Source organism: Drosophila santomea, chromosome 2L, assembly GCF_016746245.2.
Source record: "Drosophila santomea strain STO CAGO 1482 chromosome 2L, Prin_Dsan_1.1, whole genome shotgun sequence".
Taxonomy (NCBI): domain Eukaryota; kingdom Metazoa; phylum Arthropoda; class Insecta; order Diptera; family Drosophilidae; genus Drosophila; species Drosophila santomea.
This window is the reverse complement of record NC_053016.2, coordinates 10223299-10244995: the sequence shown is the minus strand read 5'-3', so window position 1 is coordinate 10244995 and position 21697 is coordinate 10223299. Positions and strand designations below refer to the sequence as shown.

The 21697-nt window shown below is 47.7% G+C and overlaps 8 protein-coding genes across 10 annotated transcripts; 5 read left to right on the top strand and 3 right to left on the bottom strand.

The window, feature by feature from the left end:
- Positions 1–182: 182 nt before the first annotated feature.
- LOC120444075 (NAD-dependent histone deacetylase sirtuin-1) lies at positions 183–4252 on the top strand. Its single transcript, XM_039623593.2, has 2 exons — positions 183–1827; positions 2037–4252. Exons 1-2 carry the CDS (start codon positions 627–629, stop codon positions 3320–3322), a joined length of 2487 nt encoding a protein of 828 aa, XP_039479527.1. The 5' UTR covers positions 183–626; the 3' UTR covers positions 3323–4252.
- A 75-nt stretch (positions 4253–4327) lies between these two features.
- On the bottom strand, positions 4328–11455 carry LOC120444073 (polycomb protein Sfmbt). Of its 3 annotated transcripts, none has more exons than XM_039623586.2 (8): positions 11315–11455; positions 10315–10591; positions 9047–9926; positions 7263–8561; positions 6945–7194; positions 6372–6883; positions 5927–6285; positions 4328–5449 (listed from the first exon to the last, which is right to left on the bottom strand). In XM_039623586.2, exons 2-8 carry the CDS (start codon positions 10459–10461, stop codon positions 5117–5119), a joined length of 3780 nt encoding a protein of 1259 aa, XP_039479520.1. In that variant the 5' UTR covers positions 10462–10591; positions 11315–11455; the 3' UTR covers positions 4328–5116. The 3 variants fall into 3 exon arrangements, with proteins under 3 accessions (XP_039479520.1, XP_039479524.1, XP_039479525.1); XM_039623590.2 differs by having other exon boundaries at positions 5996–6285; XM_039623591.1 differs by lacking the exons at positions 9047–9926; positions 11315–11455 and having other exon boundaries at positions 10315–10447.
- LOC120444057 lies at positions 11238–11624 on the top strand. Its single transcript, XM_039623564.1, is given in 3 exon segments — positions 11238–11369; positions 11459–11543; positions 11602–11624. Coding segments are annotated over 3 exon segments (240 nt in total).
- Positions 11625–11733: 109 nt separating this feature from the next.
- Positions 11734–13678, top strand: LOC120444076 (sorting nexin-29). Its single transcript, XM_039623594.2, has one exon. It carries the CDS (start codon positions 11941–11943, stop codon positions 13501–13503), a length of 1563 nt encoding a protein of 520 aa, XP_039479528.1. The 5' UTR covers positions 11734–11940; the 3' UTR covers positions 13504–13678.
- Positions 13679–13892: 214 nt separating this feature from the next.
- LOC120444079 (UDP-N-acetylglucosamine--dolichyl-phosphate N-acetylglucosaminephosphotransferase) lies at positions 13893–20374 on the top strand. The gene is made up of 5 exons (XM_039623598.1): positions 13893–14280; positions 14339–14480; positions 14543–14756; positions 14872–15106; positions 19702–20374. The coding sequence occupies exons 1-5, from the start codon at positions 14135–14137 to the stop codon at positions 20192–20194; spliced, it is 1230 nt and encodes a 409-aa protein (XP_039479532.1). The 5' UTR covers positions 13893–14134; the 3' UTR covers positions 20195–20374.
- On the bottom strand, positions 15162–17179 carry LOC120444077 (beta-1,4-mannosyl-glycoprotein 4-beta-N-acetylglucosaminyltransferase-like). The gene has a single exon (XM_039623595.2). The coding sequence runs from the start codon at positions 17171–17173 to the stop codon at positions 15704–15706; it is 1470 nt and encodes a 489-aa protein (XP_039479529.1). The 5' UTR covers positions 17174–17179; the 3' UTR covers positions 15162–15703.
- On the bottom strand, positions 17761–19444 carry LOC120444078 (beta-1,4-mannosyl-glycoprotein 4-beta-N-acetylglucosaminyltransferase-like). Its single transcript, XM_039623596.2, has one exon. The coding sequence runs from the start codon at positions 19243–19245 to the stop codon at positions 17776–17778; it is 1470 nt and encodes a 489-aa protein (XP_039479530.1). The 5' UTR covers positions 19246–19444; the 3' UTR covers positions 17761–17775.
- Positions 20314–21600, top strand: LOC120444080 (radial spoke head 1 homolog). The gene is made up of 2 exons (XM_039623599.2): positions 20314–20454; positions 20565–21600. Exons 1-2 carry the CDS (start codon positions 20380–20382, stop codon positions 21522–21524), a joined length of 1035 nt encoding a protein of 344 aa, XP_039479533.1. The 5' UTR covers positions 20314–20379; the 3' UTR covers positions 21525–21600.
- The last annotated feature ends 97 nt before the right edge of the window (positions 21601–21697 follow it).

The following is a 21697-nucleotide window of genomic DNA, read 5'->3' as shown; positions in this document are numbered from 1 at the left end:
GATGAATTTCACATTTTAATGAAATTGAAATTAGGTTTTGGTCAGTGGGTAGTACCCACTGTAGCAACACGTAATCAACCCTCTGAAATCCCGAAAAATACCAGAAATATACCGAGATGAGTCATGCTGGCGGCTCTTGCCATACAAAAACGCGTTAGCGCTTTCCGCACGACGTGTCAGGGTCCCACCCGAATCACGTCCACTAGCGCACATACACACACAGGCGCAGCTACGTGTGCCATCTTGCTTTTTTCATCGGAAAATTTTCCAGAAATTACGCTCGAAAATTACGAAAAAATCGCGACCAAATGGTTTCGAAATTTTTTTAAAATTTAAGTTTCGTGCAAATACGTGAAATAAAGTCGGGTTGGTTGAAAAAAGCGCCGCCAAAAGATCGCTGGAGAATTTTTTCAATCAAGCCAAATGGGTGCGAAGCTGACGACGTAAAAATTTTTGTGTGTACCAACGAAAGAGCGGAGAAAACGGACGAGGCGAGAGCGCAAAGCGGAAAGACCGAGGAAACACTCGCGCAACAAGAAGAAGAGACAGCAGCAGCACCAACTACGAGAGTTTTCTCTCCGTGAGTCTGTGTGTGTGCGCGTGTGCGCGCGCTTGGGTTGGGAAAAATGATGGAAAATTACGAGGAAATTCGCCTGGGCCATATTAGGTCTAAGGATCTGGGCAACCAGGTTTCAGACACTCCGCAATTCTATCCGCCAGCTAAGTTTGATTTTGGCGCCGAAATTCTGGCCTCAACGTCAACAGAGGCAGAGGCCGAAGCAACAACAACAACCATAGAAACAGCAACAAGCGAACTTGCTGGCAAAGCAAATGGTGAAATCAAAACAAAAACATTGGCTGCCATGGAAGAACAAGAGATTGGCGCCAATTTGGAGCATAAAACCAAAAATCCCACAAAGTCAATGGGCGAGGATGAAGATGATGACGAGGATGATGAAGAGGACGACGAGGAGGAGGAGGACGATGAGGAGGAAGTCACCGGAACAAGCAACGAGGACGAGGACTCTAGCTCCGACTGCTCCTCATCAGTGGGGCCTGACTGGAAGCTGCGCTGGCTGCAACGAGAATTTTACACAGGTCGTGTGCCGCGCCAGGTTATTGCCAGCATCATGCCGCATTTCGCGTCTGGTCTTGCGGCCGACACCGATGACTCCGTGCTGTGGGACTATTTAGCCCACCTGTTGAACGAGCCCAAGCGACGCAACAAGTTGGCCTCCGTGAACACCTTCGACGATGTCATCAGTTTGGTCAAGAAATCACAGAAGATCATTGTGCTAACGGGAGCCGGGGTATCCGTCTCCTGCGGCATTCCGGACTTCCGCTCCACCAATGGCATATATGCGCGGTTGGCCCATGATTTTCCCGATCTGCCCGATCCGCAGGCCATGTTTGATATCAACTACTTTAAGAGGGATCCACGACCGTTCTACAAATTTGCCCGCGAGATATATCCCGGCGAGTTTCAGCCCTCGCCCTGCCATCGGTTCATCAAGATGCTGGAGACCAAGGGCAAACTGTTGCGCAACTACACCCAGAACATCGACACCCTGGAGCGGGTGGCTGGCATTCAACGAGTAATCGAGTGCCACGGCTCCTTTTCAACGGCGTCGTGCACCAAGTGCCGTTTTAAGTGCAACGCTGACGCCCTGCGGGCCGACATATTTGCCCAACGAATTCCGGTGTGCCCGCAGTGCCAGCCCAATAAGGAGCAGAGCGTGGACGCCTCGGTGGCCGTAACCGAGGAGGAGCTGCGCCAGCTGGTCGAGAACGGCATTATGAAGCCGGATATCGTCTTCTTCGGCGAGGGTAGGTGCCATTTTAGTACAGATTTATTATATATTATCAATAGTCTTGCTGAAATAAATGCTAGAGCTTCAAATTCGACGATCAGAATGAGTCTTTATTTCAGTACAAACCATAATTTTTTCAACATTTTAAGTGATAAACTACTTCAAATACAGAATAACGCTATAAACCATATATCATATTGTGTTTTCTTTTCCTATTGCCAACAGGACTGCCGGACGAATACCACACGGTCATGGCCACCGACAAGGACGTCTGCGATCTGCTGATCGTAATCGGTTCCTCGCTGAAGGTCCGACCTGTGGCCCACATTCCCAGCAGCATACCGGCCACGGTGCCGCAGATCCTTATCAATCGCGAGCAGTTGCATCATCTTAAGTTCGACGTGGAGCTGCTGGGCGACTCCGATGTGATTATCAACCAGATTTGCCACAGGTTGTCGGACAATGATGATTGCTGGCAGCAGCTGTGCTGCGATGAGTCAGTGCTTACCGAAAGCAAGGAGCTGATGCCTCCGGAGCACTCTAATCACCACCACCATCATCAAGCCAGTCATCATCTACATCACCACCGCCACTGCAGTTCAGAGAGCGAGCGGCAATCGCAGCTGGACACGGATACGCAATCTATCAAGTCAAATAGTTCGGCGGACTACATTCTGGGCTCAGCTGGCACCTGCTCGGATAGTGGGTTTGAGTCATCCACTTTTAGCTCTGGAAAGCGTTCCAATGCCGCCGAAGCGGCAGCCATTGAACGCATTAAAACAGACATACTGGTGGAACTGAATGAGACCACCGCCCTAAGTTGCGATCGTCTGGGCATCGGAGCCCCTCAGACACCGGTTGAGAGTTATCGCCATCTTTCCATTGATTCCTCTAAGGATAGCGGCATCGAGCAGTGCGACAACGAAGCCACGCCTAGCTACGTGCGACCCAGCAATCTGGTTCAGGAGACCAAGACAGTGGCGCCCAGCCTGACGCCCATTCCGCAACAGAGGGGAAAGCGACAGACAGCAGCCGAGCGTCTGCAGCCTGGAACATTCTATTCCCACACCAACAACTATTCGTATGTGTTTCCAGGAGCTCAGGTTTTCTGGAACAACGATTACAGCGATGATGATGACGAAGAAGAGGAAAGGGCACACAATAGACACAGTGATCTCTTTGGCAATGTGGCGCCCGGCTATAAGGATGAAGATGAGGATGCCTGTGATCTGAACGCCGTTCCATTGTCACCATTGCTCCCGCCTTCACTGGAGGCTCACATAGTCACTGATATAGTGAATGGATCCAACGAACTGGTGCCCAACAGCAGTCCCGGCCAGAAAAGACCCGCCCGCATTATAGAGCAGCAGCCAACGGTCAACCCATCGCCCGCTGTTGAGACGGAAATTCCCCCCCTGAAGAAGCGGCGACCAAGCCAAGAAAATAAGCAGCAGACCCAAATGGAAAGATCTGAGGAGAGTCCGCCTCCAGGACAGTTAGCAGCAGTGTAAACGTAAACTTAGCCCTGCTAGTAGTTTAGTATTTATTTTAAATGCAATTTAAACCAACTTGTAAACACAACAGAATCAATGTCCAGAGTAGCTCCGAAATCGAAGCAGAGGGCCATGTTACCAATTTCATTCCCCGGAAATGTAGTGGAATCGGAAATGATACAACGTTTACTTGTTATTTATTTAAAATATGAAAACACTTCTATTCCGGTATCACGAAGTTTTCAAGAAATGAAACTGGAACTAGAACCACTATTTTACTCAATTCGAGGCTTTAGAGATCTGACCTTCGTTGCTTTACAATCCACCCCCTATGCCCAATCCCGTTTTGATATTTTAAACTCTTAGTTTATTTATTATCTCTTTTCAAAACAAAATGCTGTAAATGTTAGTATTTTATTATATTAAGTTGTTATTGAGGCCTTTTTAGATAAACTAAAAGAGATAAGCGGAAAGTTGAAAATCCTTTAGAAAGCAGGGTTTCTTTGTATTCAAAGAGAAACAGCGCCTCAACTTTAAATCTAGTTCTAAGCGTAATATATTCAAAATTATGCAGCTGCAAACGGAAAAATACGTTAGTTTAAATTAAAAACTAGACACAAACACTCTGTATATAAGCACTCGCCCTTAATTTGTACTGTAAATGATTATTTTTCTACTTTTTTGTGTTATCCTCTTTTCTATTTCTATCGGTTATGGCAAATATTTTTTAACATTAATACACTCGCACCCACATCAAAATTGATAAGCGCATGGATTTACAGATATAAATACAAGTTTGAAATTTGGTGTGCGTGTTTGAAATGTTTATTCAAAACCTAGCATAAATATATAGCCACCAAACGCAGTGTAAACATAGCAGTAAGAATTTAGTCTATATGTCTTAAAAGTGTATTAATATCCAGAATATAAACCAATCTAAAAAAAACACAAGGAAACAACGCATTTTGATTGTTAGATGAAACCATCATAAATCCCGACCAAGATGAAAAGCATTCGGCGATATTTCAATACTTGCAATTTTGAATTCGGTTTTATTAAAGTATTTTGACATTAGCTGGTACCTTAGGGATATCTAAATACATATTTTATCATTAAGGTTGCCTTCTTCAAAAGTTCGCCTTACACCAATAATGCCCTCCTTCTTGCAGAGATGTGGGATACCGGAAAGAAGTTAACCGAAGGAGAGAGCGGCTAGTAATCGTGGATCTTACGGACTAGGAGCGACTTGCAATCGCTTGGATTACGACTGAAAGTTGGACATGTTGCCTGGGTTGTTTGCTTGCGCTTGGTTCTATATAAAATATGATATTCTTGGGTCCTACATAATCGGCGACGGTTTTTATGTACAATTTACAAACCCATGCTGTGCAATCCCCATATATAAAGGTGAATATATGTGTTGCATGCATCGTTATTACTCTTACTTTTATAAAAATATGCGTGATTTAAAAAAATGTCACTGTCCCCAATTCAATGATCTCTATACAATTGTTGATATAGAACTCTGACTGATATAACATGAGCGTACGGCTAAGGTCTACGGTTTACAATGTAATCGGTATAAAATAACGCGCTGTGAGACTTGAGTTAGTTATACAATTGTATCATGAATGGTTGATCCATTCTAGGCAACGTTTGTGTTTCGATTTTCACTGCTAACAAAATACTTCAATATCTATATATATTTGTTATATATATTCTATATGCATAAGCACTAGTGTACACGTATAAAAGTGTGTGTTCTATCGGTGATAACTTTCGTTTCGCTTTGAAAAAAATGAAATCCGCGCACTATAAAAACGGAGATTTGTTGGTCTTGTGGGATCTGGCTCTGCCCGGGTTAACCTTGCACTTAAGCTGTGCAATGAGGTCGGAGATTTTCAAAGCTGGTCCAACCTTCATGCCCAAAAGTGGCATGATATCGTCCTTGGTCAGCTGCAGGAGTCGCTTTCCGTCGATTTTGTTTCGGCTAAAGGTGTCACAGTGGGCTGTGCAATCGTTAACCCGCAAGAACTGGGATACGTCGTACACGTTCCATGTATCCGGGACCAGCTCCAAGTGGGGTTCACTCGAATCGATGTCGGCCAGACGAGGAATGTACTTATTATTCGTCGCACAGGAGTTCTGCAGTGGGGTAAAAAGAGGGGCAATTAGTGTACGTTTAATGTTGTATTCCTTTACGGGTTGATGGCGGATCGATTGGATGTCGGTGTGTTAGGGCTGTTGCAAGTACCAAAAATAACAGTGCGTAAACTAAATTATATACAAATTGGCGTTTTATGAACGATTTCGGTTATATACATTTATGCAGTAGTGTTACGGAGCTTTAGCACAGTGGTTTAGCTTTGGCTTGACAATCTAGTTTATATAAAAGAACAAAAACGAAAGCTTAGCAAAGACTATTAATAAGAAGTAACTGGTACAAAAGTTTGAACGAAAACCATGTCAAATAAAAGAGATGAATTTGGATTTTATATGAAAACGAAAACCACTATGCTTTTTTGTCTCCCTTTTAGATGCATGAGCTGGACTTCAGGCGGGCAAGCAGGCTGGCTGGCTAGATGGATGACTCTACGCACTATTATTCCGCTAAGTACTCACCGCAATGTAGCTAGTGGCTTTGCGGCCCACAGTTGGTGGCGCAGGAGATTTAGTAGTAGATTTCTTTACCGTTTTGTTACTGCCCGTGGCGAGAGTTACCAGTGAGGTGGAGCCACTTCCGCTGCCTGATCCTGCGATCAGATCACTGGAGGACTGTGTCGTGGACTGCTCGGAGATGTGGCTGGTACTTCCGTCGCCGTCGCCATCGCCGTCCGCATCGGGATCCTCCTCGTCGCCCTCCTCCTCGGGCTGATTGTTCTCGTAAAAGGCAGCATTGTGATGCTCCGGCTTTAGCTCCAGCTTGATGCTCAGCTTGGGTAAGTGTGGCGTGGTCTTGAGCGCAATAGTACGGGATTTGACTGGAATGATAATTGAAGATGCATAGATTTGCAATAATGATGTTTTGATTTTCACGGCTTTAATACAATTAAGAAAAAGTACTCACCCGACTGTGTGCTATTGTCGTTTGGAGTTTTGCCTCCGACAGCTCCTTTCTTGGGCTTTCGTTTTCGCTGTATCTTGGGCTTTGGTACCGGTTTCGGGGCCTGCTGATGTGCAACCCTCGGTGGGCCTTCGAGCTTGTGGTTCACCAGTACACACCATCCAACTGGATATATGTCGGCCGATTCGCAATCCAACCACTGGTCATACTCATCCGTCCACCCGTCAAAATGCACTTTGAGTAGTCGACCCACAACTCGCGCCACCGTGGCCACGCAGACGAGACGGGGATCCATGAGATCTGCACACTCCAGACTCATACCCACCTCGAATCCATGGTCAGGAATAATCCGATGAAATAGATGCTGGCCAGCGGCCATGGCTCCCGTGTCCCGCAGATAACCCTCCCAGGTGAATGTGCGAGAGTCATAGCCGTTCGGTGGGGTAACCGAAATGCTGTTGACGGAACAGAATCCAGCCGGAAAGATACACGGACTTTTTTCATGGTAACAGAACCTAAAAAGACAACAGAGGCATGTTGATTTTGCTGATTTTAATTGAAGGCTTTCAAGCTCACCAATCCGACCCTGAGGCATCCGGTTGGTAGGAGTCAATGCGTATCATCATGTACCCGAACTTTAGAACCGCCATCACTGTAGCCGGGCAAATGGATGATAGATTAAGAGGATCCACCGCTTCCAGCTTCATGCCCTCCACAAAGCTATTGGTTTTGCCGTCACTGTAGTATTCGTCGAAGGTGAAGTTCATCTTGAACAGCTCGATTGTGGCGTCGTCCTCATGAACCTCGATCATGGCTTCGCGACCAGCTGAAAGTGGAAAAGTTATAAAAAACGTTATTAAAAAGCTTTATATGAATTTCTAATAGACAACTTACCCAGCATGCGCTCCAAGTAATCCTGCGGGGCAGCCAGATTATGGCCAACTGTGGTTGCCCAGCCGACTGGATGGATGATGGGCGAGTCCTCGTGACACCAAAAGCCATCGTCGGAATCGAAGTAGCGCAGGAAGAGACGCTTTCCCACGATCTTGGTGACGGTGGCCAGGCGCACCTGCGAAATGCGATCCTTGTCCACGCACTCGAGATTCAGGCCAAGGCGGAAGCGCGACTGGAGGCTGTCGTTGATTTTGTTGTAAAAGTTGGAGGGAAGGGTGCGGGCTCCGGATAACCTTCCAACCAGGAAGTCCTTCCAGTCCTTGTACTTGTGCTCGATAGTGCGGGGCGGGATAAGTGGCTTGCCCCGGGTGGCACACCAACCCACCGAATGCACCTCGGCGTTGCAGAGGTTCACCCAGAAGTCGTGCGAGTCCGTATCAAAACCCTCGTAGCTCATTAAAGCCTTATAGCCCTTGATTTCCAGGATGGTGGCCACCCAAAACGAGGTAGGAGTCTGACCCGGTTGGATCACTTCGATGCTATCGCAATCTGTATTTTCCACTTCAACCTTCATGCCCACACCCAAATTGTCCCATACCTCGCAACCGGGTGCATGAGGAAAACAGGTGACAGGTGCCGCATTAAAGTTCTCCTTGCTAAGGCGGGGCAACCAGTCGTAGGAGTGTGTGGGATCGTACATCCGCCGCCGAATGCTGATTATCTTCTCCATTTGCGGACACGGTACCGGAAGACGCTCGTATTTGGGAATTTGCGGCAGATCATCCTGTGGATAGATGTCCTTAAAAAGTCGCAAGGCCTTGGGCGTGGGAGCTGCGCTCAGATAAGAATTGGGTGTGGATGCTCCCTCCTCGTTGCTTCCCGGAGCTGCGGCATCTCCCACAGCTCCGCCGTTCAACGCAGCAATCGTTTCATCTGCTGCCATTTGTACATTATTGGCAGCTGCATCGCCGCCTAGAGACATGGGTTCGCCGAAGCTATTCAACTGGGTAATCTTTGATTGATCCGTAATGCGAAAACGGTAATTGGCATTCTTAATGTGCGCCGCATGCAGATCCAGCTCAATATCCGACTGCGACTGTTGCTGATCGCCAGGCAAATCGGTTGACTCTGAACCCGCTCCAGGATCTGGGGAACTAGTGGTTGCTTGGTCTCCCTCCATCTTAGTATTAAGTACCAACGAATAGAGTTCGCCTCGGGCACAGGCCATGCTGCAAAAACGTCGCGATTTTGTGTAGAATGTGTGCTTCACTCCAATGGCTCCGCAACGTTTACAGACAGCTGTAGAAGAAAAAAATTGATTCGTTTAATTACTTTTACATATAAACGTCAATATGGTATTTCATTTAACTGCTATTCTGCTATACAAACCCAAATTCTTGCAAAACAACCCCAAACCAAACATTAAGATAAGTGAAACTAAACTAGGATTTAAACTAAAAAGCTTGAAAATGAATAACGTGTAGAGTGGGTCGATTGCAGATTTACAGGGACGGTGGTTTTCATTGCTTAAATAACCGAATAATTACCTATTACTTATAAACAAATAACTGTATACGTTGCCACAACATAAACTAGTTTATAGAACAAGCCTTTTAGACAAGGCTTCTATGATTTCAGACAAGTTAAATGCATATTTAATTGATGAATTTTAATGATACATAATACAACTAAGATTTCTACCATTTAGTGTTATTTTAAGTTATACACTCCTCCCACAATGGTCTAATTAGGAATCGACCCACTCTAGTGCACAGCAACCTTACCCATGCCATCTTTCTGTATGGGGATCACCGATGGGTCAATGTTTCCCCTGTAGGCGATGGGTGTCTTCAGCACCAGTCCTGGCCTGTTTACGGGTTCGATCTTGCGCGTCTTGCGTTGCGATCGCAATGCGGAGGACGTGGAGGCACTGCAGCTGGCGGTGGTTGCGGTGGAGTTGGCTCCCTTGGCCGTACTGTAGGTGCGCTGCAATTGCTTGCTGGAGCTCACGCATGGTGCTTCAGAGTTGACCATTATGTTGCCAAAGGCATTGCCATTAAGCGTACCCATCGCAGGTGCCAGGGTTGTGCCCAGGAGCTTGTGGTGCAGCAGGCCATCGGGCAGTGGAACCAAAAGATCGTGCTCGACTCCGGGGACCCCTAAGCCTCCGGGCATCTGTGTCATGCAGGAGGACGAGGACTGCGAAATGTCTTTATCGGAGGAGGTCATGAAGTCGGTGCCATCGTACGAATTATTGTCCTCGTTCATCATCACAAAGTCGTCGATGTTGATAATCTCCTGCTTGGGCTCCAGTTCTGATCCATTATCATCAAAGTTATTGTCCCTCTGACCGTACACTTGATCGTCATCGTCCACAACCGGTTCGCCCACACCCACGCCCATTAGACCACCGCCGTGCGCAGCCAGGCCAACCATGCCGTTGTCCACATCGTTATCCATTGCCTCCGCATAGTTCTGGAAAACTGCCGCTGCTGCCGACTGCTGGAGCAGTTGCTGCTGCAGGCCGCCCATGTGGGCAAATCCGTACAGGTTGTTCGAGTTGGTGGCAATCAGGGTGCCCGGTTGTACACCCAATGCCGCAGCTGCCGCCGCCGCTTGACCAGTGAAATCTCCCCCCATTAGGCTCATCATCGGATTCATGTCCTTTTTTTTTTGAGCAGTGTGGGTTTGGAGATTGGAGGTGGTTCAGGTTGAGGTTCGATCATTGGTTATGTGTGTTTTTGTGTCGAGATTTAAATTGTAACCAATACATAAATCATAGAAAAGAAAGTAGAAGAAATAAGTAAACAAATTCCAATCGGTTTAAACTGAGACAGACAAAAAGATAGTTTGGAAATTTGGCCAATCCCCAAAGAGTACATGTTTAAACCTAAGGAATTTGGGTTTGTTTCCGACTCCGAGGACTATCAAATATAATGGAGAGCCTTATTTAGACACGTTTCTCGTTTTCGCGCTTCCATTTAATAGCAATTTATATTTATTAGTCTTCGAATTGAGAGATTGGCTTCTGAATCAAACCGTCTGCACTCACCAATGTTGGCTGATGGGCGGAGAGGTCCTCCATGACAGAGAGTCCAACAGTGGGATGACCCAACAGAGTGGCCGCATCCTCCAGTGTAATGCGCTCCGAATTGTACTGACTGCTCATCCACATCATGCGCAGCTCGGCTGGATTCATTCTGAGCGAATCGATTCCGGATTTGTCAGTATGGCAAAAGCATTTATGGGACCACTTTCCAGGTTTTCTTTAACAAATGTTGCGTTCTATTGTTGCGCTTTGCGTTCCTTGTTTTTTTAACTCGCATTGGCTGCAAAACAAACATATTTACACAGTTTTTACTATTTTGAAATATTACAACTTAGTACGATTTGAAAAACTTGGCCAAGATATTCCCTATGTATTCCTGCCTAAACATTTTAAAACTTATTTCATTATTACTTAGTCTTTTGTGAACAAATTAGTATTTTTAATTGAATATCCGCAAAGGCAATTTTAAAACTTTTGATATCTAGATATAAGACTGCCAAACGTGAGTATTCCTAATCGAAAACTTATTAGAAGCTGTTGGCTTATTTGGCTGCAGTTCTATGGCAATCCAACGTAAAATGCTCTCCGTTTGTTGAGTTGCGGAAAGCTCCTGGACCCGGCAAATGTTCCGGCCATATGGGCTGTAGATCCCGACCGATTCTCAGTGTTCCTCGTTGTCCGTTTTGTTTGCCTCCTTCTGTTCTCCTCCTTTTTTACTTTTGCTTTTCTGCACGCAGCTGCTGCGCAGGGAGGGAAGGGCACGGAAATGTGATTAAAGCCTTCCGTGGCGGTCGGAACTTAGGGGCTACCTTTGACGGCGCCGCCTCAGGAAATTCCACTTAATTGGCCATTAAATAAAGTTCGAACATATATCCAATTTATCCAAATTTATGGTTACAATTGATGGGTTCACTCTCGAAAAGTCAATGAAGCGTTTGCGCAGACAGCGAACGCGAACACAAAAGAAAATGCACGATGTTGCTGCCACTGGCTGCAAACTTACACTTTTGCACGTTGAACGCGTTCGACTTGGGTTTCCCCAGTTGCTAGCACTTGCGGTACGACATTTCTTTCCCTTTTCAATCGTTTAGGAATGGTTTTCTACAGATTTTTGTGAGCTAACTTCTTTTGCATTTGCGCCGAGCAGGGATGGCAATTAAGTGCCAGGGCTGCACAGTAGCATAACAGCGTTTTGGCATTCTTTTGCCCGCTAAATCGCCAGGGCTGCAAAGGTGGGCACGTTCAGCTAGCAATAAGAAAGAGTGATTTTTCATTACATCTTATCGATAGTTGTACAAAACTGTTTAACATAGCAAAAGCCCAATTTTAATAGAAATTCTTTTACTTTGTTTACCTATGGTAAAATAAGTCAGGTATTCATGATTTTTTGATTACACTGTCAATAGTTTCATAATTTGTAGTCTTTTTAAGTATTTAAAACTATTTCCAAAAGATTTGTTTAATGTGAGTCGCAGAAACCAAAAAGTCACAATCGGAGTGCTGAACGCGCCACTCCAAGAACTTGCAACACTGTTCGGCTTGTTTTGTTGTCAAGCAACCAGTGTTGGCACACAGCCGAGAGAGAAAAATGAGTAGAAAATAATATTAGTAAAATAATAGTCACAAAGAATGCCAGAAAATGCATCCAGCTCAATGCCCACAGAGGCAGGCTTCCGGAGCATGCGCAGCCAACTGGCGGGCAGTACCTTTGGCCAACGACGTGAGGACATCTTTCGTCGTCTCCAGGAAAGTGCGCATCAAATCTCGCAAAAGTTCAGTGGAAAAGAATTGGCCACTGAGCGAGATGAATCTGTTCAGGAGTTTTGCGAATCCTTGGAGGAGCTAATGTCCTACGGACTAAGGCAATCGCCCAGCTCCTCCACCTTCAGTGCCTCCAGTTTCATCCAGAACATGCAGGAAATGGTGTCTGGAAATGCGGGCGGAGGCAGCAACAACAATGACGCCACTTTCTGGGAATTCTGCCAGACGCATTTGACGCCCCACGAACGGCAGAGGTACATGGACCTCAAGCACATCTGGACGAATGTGGGCAGAGGACGTGCCTTCATACGCGCTACGCTGAACGAGAAGCGCCTGCATAGCCATGTCCTCACCTGGCTGAGCGACGAAGAGCAATTGCATCGATTTTACACCCCTTGGTCCCTGCTACTCAACGATGAGGCGGCCAAGAAGCTGCCAGAGATCATAGACTCCCTCAGGGATGTATTGTTCGCCCTCAATGTGGACACCACAGAGCTCAATGCCCCCAGGAGGTCGACGTCAAGTGTTCCCGCCAAAGAGGAACCAATTATATTCACCACCAGTCCAGTGCCAGTGGTGGGACGCCAAAAAAGACCTATAATTGCCGTGGAACGACCCATTGAGGGCGCCAGCTCCACAGAGGATTTGTTGGGTGCTCTAAAGCCCATCGAGGCGGTGGAGGTACAACAAATACTCTCTAAGGAATCCATCGAACAGGAGTTAGCCAAGCCCCCGGAAGAAGTCAACTTGGGTCCCTTCGACCCTATTGAACCCGAGCTGGAGTTTCTCAAGACGCCCTTGCCAGAAATTGGCGCGCATGTTGGAGAGCCAGAGCTCTACGAAGACCGAAGCGACACGTCCTCGCAATGGAGCAAGTCGTCCTCTTCTGCAAACTGCGTGGCTAACAACCAACAGCAAGCGGCGCTGGAGGAGCACGTCAACCAGCTAAACGAAAGATGCGCTCTACTGGAAACCCGCGTGGCGGAGCTCAGCCTACAGAACCGCCTGCTGATTCGAAGGCTCACAAAACAGTTTGAGGAGACCGGCATCGATCCCAGCTCATCGCTGTGCTCCAATTTCCTGATAACCATTCCGCACGTCAAGTTGGCAAAGACACATCGATCTGGTTCCCACTACACCTACGAGGTTTACATCACGATGAGGCAGCGTTTGGAGCACTGGACGTTTTTCAGACGATACAGCGAGTTCAACAAGCTGCACAAGTCACTGCTAAAGACCCACCCAGTGGTGAGCGCGGTGGAGTTTCCGCCAAAGAAGCATTTCGGCAACATGAACCTGGTCTTCGTGGAGGAACGCCGTCAGCAGCTGCAGATCTATCTGCTCAATCTGGTGGAGACCCTGCCGCAGGTGGAGGCCTGCAAGTCAAAGGCGGAGCTGCAAAAGGTCTTCCCCTTCTTCAGGGATAAATAGCAATCTTTTCTAGATCTAAGCTAACCACAACCTCAACCAAGGAAGCTCGAAAAGAACAAGTATTTCGCAACATATTTCATCTATTTTGTTGTAGATATCTTTATCTATATGTGTAATAACGCAGTTGGTGCAAGTGCTGTAATCGATGATATTAAATAAAGTTAAGCCTTTTTCATTTGGTGTAGTTTTTACTTTCGGTCGTAATTTTTTTACCACTCTTTTTTTAATTTTTTGAAAGAAAGAAAATTCCGTTCTCTCACTTTTGATGTGTGGGCGAAATTACATTGAGATTTTTATTCAATAATTAAAAAATTAAGCTGTGGTATTTTATTAAGTTATAATTTTAATTATTATCAGCTGTTTAGTACGTCCAAAGCCCAAAGAACGGGCACACTAGCCGCCGAACAGCTGAGTTTGTTGTTATCAGCAATTCGAGATTCAATTGCGTGTACTTTTGTCGGCGTAGTTGATTTCTGCACCATGGTCGAGTGATTGGCTGGTTATCCACCGCCTCCCAATATCCTGATTCAATCAGCACACTCCGTACGCGTGCCTCCGGCCCATTTCTGGGAACTCAGCACCACCACCTAATTGAATTAGTGCAAGTGGAGGTGGATTTTCAAGGCCGACCATGTCGGGAGTTGCCATAGCCATCAATGCGGCTATTTCGACCGCCGCCTACTGCATGACTGTGCGGATGATTCCGCGCTTCCGGGAGATGTTCATCAAGGCCAATCTCTTTGGCAAGGATCTGTGCAAGAAGGACAAGCCGCAAGTGTAAGTTGGCGCTCCTTGGTGTTGTAGGTTTTCTAATTGAAATGGTTTCTATTTGTAGACCTGAATCCTTTGGGGTGCTGATTGGCTGTGTGTTCCTGGTCTCCTTGTTTCTGTTCATACCGATTCCCTTTGCCTTCGATGAGGCAGCTGCCACGGACGCGATTACTGGAGGCAAACCCGATACCTTTCCACATGATAAGGTATTTATCTAATTGATAGATGTCTTTGTGCGCAACTTTATCGACTGTTATTCCTCGCACAGTTCGTGGAATTGATTGCCGCCCTTCTGTCCATTTGCTGCATGATCTTTCTGGGCTTTGCCGATGACGTGCTCGACCTGCGATGGCGCCACAAGCTCCTATTACCCACTATCGCCACGTTGCCGCTGCTTATGGTGTACTACGTCAACTATAACTCCACTACAGTCATCATGCCCAACTTTGCGAGGGATCTGTTCGGAACCTCTTTGAATATAGGTAGCTAAGATTCCTCAGAAACGAAGATGTCTCTATCAAGTTGCAACTTCAATGGAATTGAGTTTAGAAGAAACGCTTTTAGTTCCCTACTGACAAATATTTTGATTTCTTCAAGGTGCTCTCTACTACGTATTTATGGGCATGCTGGCGGTATTCTGCACAAATGCTATCAACATCCTGGCAGGCATCAATGGCCTGGAGGTGGGACAATCCTTGATAATTGCGGGCTCCATTCTGCTGTTCAATGCCATCGAACTAATGCTCGGTCATCAGGTGGATTCGCATATATTCTCCATTTATTTCATGCTGCCTTTCCTGGCCACCACCCTGGCGCTTTGGAAGTTCAACAAGTAAGTATTCCAATTGATTTTTATTTAGAAATACTGAATTGATCTGGAAGGTTAACAAATTTTCGTCTAATTATAATTAGGGTGCTTAAGTAATAAACTAATAACACAAATATCGCTTCAAAATTGTAACCAAATCTAAATTCGATTTAATTTAGCTTGCCTTCTGATAATTGGTATCAGTATTTAAAGTAAATCTAAAAAGCTTTCTCATACAGATCGTGTGTGTTATATCTTAAAAATAATGCTAAATTCCGTTCAACCCATTTCACAACTTTTTCCAGCAAATTTGAGACTTCGCTCAGTTGGTTGTATCGTATCGACTTCCTCTCATAAATTCATTGTTTAGTTCTGGTTTTTCTTATCACAGATGGCGGGTCTATCTGTCCTGTCTGCTGAGCTGAGATACTAAATTTGGAATTCGCTTGGCCAAAAACACAGAAGGGCATTCGCATGAGTGGATTAGGCAGAGTATGATATGATGATTATGAGATTGTTAGACTTTGTTGGGGACTCAAGCAGGCACATATAAATATATATTCGTAGGTTTATGCTGGTTGGATAGGGTGCCATGCCCAAGTCACACTTTGACAGGCGTAGTTAGTCTTCGTCCTGCAGATCTTCCAAGACGTCCACATCGTATAGGTTCACCAGTAGCTGGCCGTACTGGCTGCTGTGCAGCAGCGCCTCCTCGGGAGCGAAATACTTCTCGCTCTGCTCCCGCAACCGGTGCAGCTGCGTGGTGCCATCGATGTGAACTCCATTGGCTATCAGTTGCTGCATGTAGTTGGCATCGATGTGGGCATTGCGGGTATCGTTAGGTAGCTTTACTGGTAGCTTTCGGTGGCTGGAGCTCTGCAGCAGGAGCACAATCTGCTCAGGAGGCAGACACAGCTCGCAGTGCCATCCGCCGTAGTGGTTGAGATCACCCAATGTGCTGCTCGCCAGCCGGTGAAGCCGGTGGGCGTCCAATTGGGCACTGTGCAGGTGCCCCAAGGAACTTATCACCCCATTCAAGAGGGTCTTCTTCGGATGCTGCCAGTAGAATCCGTAAACGTTGTACTTCAAACGGAATTTCAGCGGCAGCACATCCTTTGCATAGTACTTGAGAAACTTGAGGGCTGCTGGCGCATACACGGTGCCACTGTCCCCGTGGAGCAGCAGATCCTGCGCCTGCATTTGGACACCACACTGCTGCCACAGCTGCCTTCTAAAGTGACTGTAGGCCATTGAGCTGCTGCAGTTGGTCTCGGAAGAGCAGCGGAGTAGGGTGTAGCTCGTTTGGCTGCCCAGCATGGTTTCCAGACTCCGCTCCTTGCTGCCGTTGCTCACATAGTATATGAGAAAGTAGTCCACAACCTCGATGAGGGCTCGAATTTGCAGCTCCAAGAGCTCCAGACTAAGGTGGTCCCAGGCGCCCAGTTCCAGCATATAGAACAGGCGGTGCAGGGAAGTGGAACTGGCCTCGACCAGTTGAAGCGGTGTGCTTCCGCCTCGTTTGCTGGCCCGATTGGACGTCATCAGGGCTCGCCATATGATCTCCGGCTGGCCGCAATCCCTGCCGTGCCAGCCACTTTCACATCTGCACTGCGGCGGCGCCATTAGATAGTCCACATCGTTGAGCCGCTGGCTCTCGTTAATGGTACCTTCGCGATAGCACCAGAGGGCGGGCGTTAAGCCCATCTCCGCGTCCACATAGGCGGGCACGTGGTAGTCGGGCAGGTGGGTTTCGTTCAGTCGTTCCGGCTTCATTTGATAAAAGTCCCTGTCATAGCGATTGACATTGTCCTGCTGATGCGGACAGTGGGTTCCTCCCACAAGGGATGTCTTTTCCCTAGGAGCCTCGCCGCTGGCCACGAAGTTCACCCGTCCGCCAGCCTGGTCCACTGCACTTCGCTGCTGTGACTCCTGTCCACGGCTCATCTGCAGCAGCCATATGCAGCCGATGAAGCCCACCTGCAGCACCAGCACCAACCAGAGCACCAGCTTCTTGGTGATTGCCAGCCGTCCCAGGCCGGCTCCTGGTTGCTGGGTGTGTGTGTGGGTGGCCAGGATTGTGCTTCTCACCATGGTCACTGGTTCACTTTCTGCACTATTTCATGCTCATTCCGTTGCGATTTTCCGTACTTTTCACGCTTTTCTTTCGCTGGCAAACACGCCCAAAAATTTTACGTTACCCCTCACCTCCCCCGCACAGCTGACGCAAATGTCCTCAGTCAGCTGGTCGCCGCTGCAGTTTTAATCTGGCTGCTTCGTTTCGACGGGCCTTACAACACTGGTTTCTACTGTTATCGAAATATTAAGGATATTATTTGAAACTTCGGTATACGTTATAATCTTTTCCCGTCTTCTTAATGTAATGTAATTTTTACATTAGTTGGTTGTATCGTATCGACTTCCTCTCATAAATTCATTGTTTAGTTCTGGTTTTTCTTATCACAGATGGCGGGTCTATCTGTCCTGTCTGCTGAGCTGAGATACTAAATTTGGAATTCGCTTGGCCAAAAACACAGAAGGGCATTCGCATGAGTGGATTAGGCAGAGTATGATATGATGATTATGAGATTGTTAGACTTTGTTGGGGACTCAAGCAGGCACATATAAATATATATTCGTAGGTTTATGCTGGTTGGATAGGGTGCCATGCCCAAGTCACACTTTGACAGGCGTAGTTAGTCTTCGTCCTGCAGATCTTCCAAGACGTCCACATCGTATAGGTTCACCAGTAGCTGGCCGTACTGGCTGCTGTGCAGCAGCGCCTCCTCGGGAGCGAAATACTTCTCGCTCTGCTCCCGCAACCGGTGCAGCTGCGTGGTGCCATCGATGTGAACTCCATTGGCTATCAGTTGCTGCATGTAGTTGGCATCGATGTGGGCATTGCGGGTATCGTTAGGTAGCTTTACTGGTAGCTTTCGGTGGCTGGAGCTCTGCAGCAGGAGCACAATCTGCTCAGGAGGCAGACACAGCTCGCAGTGCCATCCGCCGTAGTGGTTGAGATCACCCAATGTGCTGCTCGCCAGCCGGTGAAGCCGGTGGGCGTCCAATTGGGCACTGTGCAGGTGCCCCAAGGAACTTATCACCCCATTCAAGAGGGTCTTCTTCGGATGCTGCCAGTAGAATCCGTAAACGTTGTACTTCAAACGGAATTTCAGCGGCAGCACATCCTTTGCATAGTACTTGAGAAACTTGAGGGCTGCTGGCGCATACACGGTGCCACTGTCCCCGTGGAGCAGCAGATCCTGCGCCTGCATTTGGACACCACACTGCTGCCACAGCTGCCTTCTAAAGTGACTGTAGGCCATTGAGCTGCTGCAGTTGGTCTCGGAAGAGCAGCGGAGTAGGGTGTAGCTCGTTTGGCTGCCCAGCATGGTTTCCAGACTCCGCTCCTTGCTGCCGTTGCTCACATAGTATATGAGAAAGTAGTCCACAACCTCGATGAGGGCTCGAATTTGCAGCTCCAAGAGCTCCAGACTAAGGTGGTCCCAGGCGCCCAGTTCCAGCATATAGAACAGGCGGTGCAGGGAAGTGGAACTGGCCTCGACCAGTTGAAGCGGTGTGCTTCCGCCTCGTTTGCTGGCCCGATTGGACGTCATCAGGGCTCGCCATATGATCTCCGGCTGGCCGCAATCCCTGCCGTGCCAGCCACTTTCACATCTGCACTGCGGCGGCGCCATTAGATAGTCCACATCGTTGAGCCGCTGGCTCTCGTTAATGGTACCTTCGCGATAGCACCAGAGGGCGGGCGTTAAGCCCATCTCCGCGTCCACATAGGCGGGCACGTGGTAGTCGGGCAGGTGGGTTTCGTTCAGTCGTTCCGGCTTCATTTGATAAAAGTCCCTGTCATAGCGATTGACATTGTCCTGCTGATGCGGACAGTGGGTTCCTCCCACAAGGGATGTCTTTTCCCTAGGAGCCTCGCCGCTGGCCACGAAGTTCACCCGTCCGCCAGCCTGGTCCACTGCACTTCGCTGCTGTGACTCCTGTCCACGGCTCATCTGCAGCAGCCATATGCAGCCGATGAAGCCCACCTGCAGCACCAGCACCAACCAGAGCACCAGCTTCTTGGTGATTGCCAGCCGTCCCAGGCCGGCTCCTGGTTGCTGGGTGTGTGTGTGGGTGGCCAGGATTGTGCTTCTCACCATGGTCACTGGTTCACTTTCTGCACTATTTCATGCTCATTCCGTTGCGATTTTCCGTACTTTTCACGCTTTTCTTTCGCTGGCAAACACGCCCAAAAATTTTACGTTACCCCTCACCTCCCCCGCACAGCTGACGCAAATGTCCTCAGTCAGCTGGTCGCCGCTGCAGTTTTAATCTGGCTGCTTCGTTTCGACGGGCCTTACAACACTGGTTTCTACTGTTATCGAAATATTAAGGATATTATTTGAAACTTCGGTATACGTTATAATCTTTTCCCGTCTTCTTAATGTAATGTAATTTTTACATTAAAGTATTTCTAAAATAAATGGACAGACATTTACAAAAATTTTTCTTTCTTACATCACATTGATTTAAATTATTATTAGAAGTACTTATTCTATTATTTCGGGTTACTAACTTTGCGTTGTAATATTTTTGCCATCGTCCTTATTTTTCAGGTACCCATCTCAGGTGTTTGTTGGCGACACGTACTGCTACTTTGCCGGCATGACTTTTGCCGTGGTCGGAATCCTGGGCCACTTCAGCAAGACCCTGCTCCTCTTCTTCCTGCCGCAGATCCTAAATTTCCTGTACTCCACGCCGCAGCTGTTCCACTTTGTGCCGTGTCCGCGTCACCGGCTGCCCCAGTACGACAGCAAGACGGATCTGCTCCACATCAGCACCACGGAGTTCCGCCTGGAGGATCTCAACGCTCCGGGTCGCCTGATGGTCACAGTATTGCGGAATTTGCGACTGATTAGCTGGCACACCAAAGCGGACGGAGTTGTGAGGACCAACAACTTAACGCTCATTAACTTTGTCCTGGTCGTTTTCGGACCTGTCCACGAGCGAGTGGTCACCCAGATGCTAATGGGATTGCAGGTGCTGTGCACACTGATTGCCCTGACCATTCGATATCCCCTGGCCAACTACTTCTATGCGAAAACGTAGCCCTCGATCCTATCATTCTTCGATTCTGATATTTATTGTAGTAGCCTTCGCTAAGTTAACTATACAAACAGAATACATTTATTTAATGCCTACACTAAATATTTCCCGAAAGTAATTCGTAAGTAAAATTCTGTACTTTACTCGCCAATAAAGAAGCGAAAGAAGCGAGTTAACTCAAAATCACCATGGCCACGACCGAAATGTCGGAGGAGGACCTGTCGGCGCCCGAGGAAGAGGAGGATTTGGGACCCAATATAGGCGTAAGTTGCAAACTGGTTCTGAGTAGGATGGGCTGGCTAAAAGTAGTAGTACAGTTCAAAGGCTCCACTGTGCTCTAACTTTGAAAAGCTGTAATATTCCTCGATCGCAGCTCTACATAGGCGGTCGAAATGCAGCGGGACAGAGACAAGGCAGAGGTTGGGCTATCCTCCCCAACGGAGATCAGTATGATGGGAACTACAGGAAGGGTCGCCGTCACGGCATCGGGCTGTACGTGTTTAAGGATGGATCGCGGTACTACGGACAGTATCGCTGCGGGAAGCGCTGTGGACGTGGCATCTTCATCTATCCGGACGGGTCCGTGTACGAGGGCAACTGGCGAAAGAACTTGAAGCACGGCAAGGGGCGCTACAACTATGTGAATGGGGACAACTACTCGGGGGACTGGTTCAAGGGTCAACGTCATGGTGTGGGAATATATAACATTAACAGTGGAACGGATGGCTGTTGCTTGTCCGTCAGAATGAAGTCCACCTGGAACAGCAATATGCGAACGGGTCCCTTCGAGCTGTATATCGGGAACGAGGACAAGTGCACAATACTCCACGGAATTTGGGATTCCCTATACCCGAGTGGACCGGCCGTGTTTAGCTTCAACAGTCGATACCTCTTGCTGGGCTACTTCCTGCCCGCCAGTTACAATTTGAAGGCGATTAACAACGAAGACGAGATGGAGGATGCTGAGGAGCGGTTGGAGGAAGAAGCGGGCGATGCGGTACCAATGGAGCCAACTTGGTGGTTTGCCCAGGAGATGGCCGTGTATGACTATTCGCTGCTGCCGCAGGAGCCCGTGCCCCTGGCCATTTCCGACTCCGAGCTGTCCGTCTGCTCGCTCTCCACGGAGCCCAGCATGCGCAGCGAGGAGAAGATCAGTTGGTATGGAGAGGGTGAGGAGGCCGAGGGCGAGGAGGGCGGCGAGATGGAGTGCTTCCCCTGCGAATGCGATATCACCGATCTCAGCGAGGTGGAGACGGAGAGCGAGGTGTGCAAAATTGACGCCAATCCATGCTGTATCGAGATCCTCAAGCAGCCAGAGTGTCCAGATCCTTAGGAATGCGGCTTCTAATTTACAAGCTTTTGTTATTGTTATTTTATGTTTCCTGCAAATAAAAGAATATATCAGTATATCTTAATATATAACTTAATATATTTGGCATGGCATGATTTTATCGATTTTTTACGCTTTTGGTAAGCTTGGAAGCCAGAATTCGCCAATTGATATAT

Coding starts and splice junctions, on each gene's coding strand:
- LOC120444076 (XM_039623594.2), top strand. CDS start 11,941: ATGCCAGAAAATGCATCCAGCTCAATGCCCACAGAGGCAGGCTTCCGG.
- LOC120444078 (XM_039623596.2), bottom strand. CDS start 19,245: ATGGTGAGAAGCACAATCCTGGCCACCCACACACACACCCAGCAACCA.
- LOC120444079 (XM_039623598.1), top strand. CDS start 14,135: ATGTCGGGAGTTGCCATAGCCATCAATGCGGCTATTTCGACCGCCGCC. Junction 14,757..14,871: donor CGGAACCTCTTTGAATATAG/GTAGCTAAGATT, acceptor GATTTCTTCAAG/GTGCTCTCTACTACGTATTT. Junction 15,107..19,701: donor GCGCTTTGGAAGTTCAACAA/GTAAGTATTCCA, acceptor CTTATTTTTCAG/GTACCCATCTCAGGTGTTTG.
- LOC120444080 (XM_039623599.2), top strand. CDS start 20,380: ATGGCCACGACCGAAATGTCGGAGGAGGACCTGTCGGCGCCCGAGGAA. Junction 20,455..20,564: donor ATTTGGGACCCAATATAGGC/GTAAGTTGCAAA, acceptor CCTCGATCGCAG/CTCTACATAGGCGGTCGAAA.
- LOC120444075 (XM_039623593.2), top strand. CDS start 627: ATGATGGAAAATTACGAGGAAATTCGCCTGGGCCATATTAGGTCTAAG. Junction 1,828..2,036: donor TATCGTCTTCTTCGGCGAGG/GTAGGTGCCATT, acceptor TATTGCCAACAG/GACTGCCGGACGAATACCAC.
- LOC120444077 (XM_039623595.2), bottom strand. CDS start 17,173: ATGGTGAGAAGCACAATCCTGGCCACCCACACACACACCCAGCAACCA.
- LOC120444073 (XM_039623586.2), bottom strand. CDS start 10,461: ATGAATCCAGCCGAGCTGCGCATGATGTGGATGAGCAGTCAGTACAAT. Junction 9,927..10,314: donor CCGCCCATCAGCCAACATTG/GTGAGTGCAGAC, acceptor CAAAAAAAAAAG/GACATGAATCCGATGATGAG. Junction 6,884..6,944: donor GATGCCTCAGGGTCGGATTG/GTGAGCTTGAAA, acceptor TTGTCTTTTTAG/GTTCTGTTACCATGAAAAAA.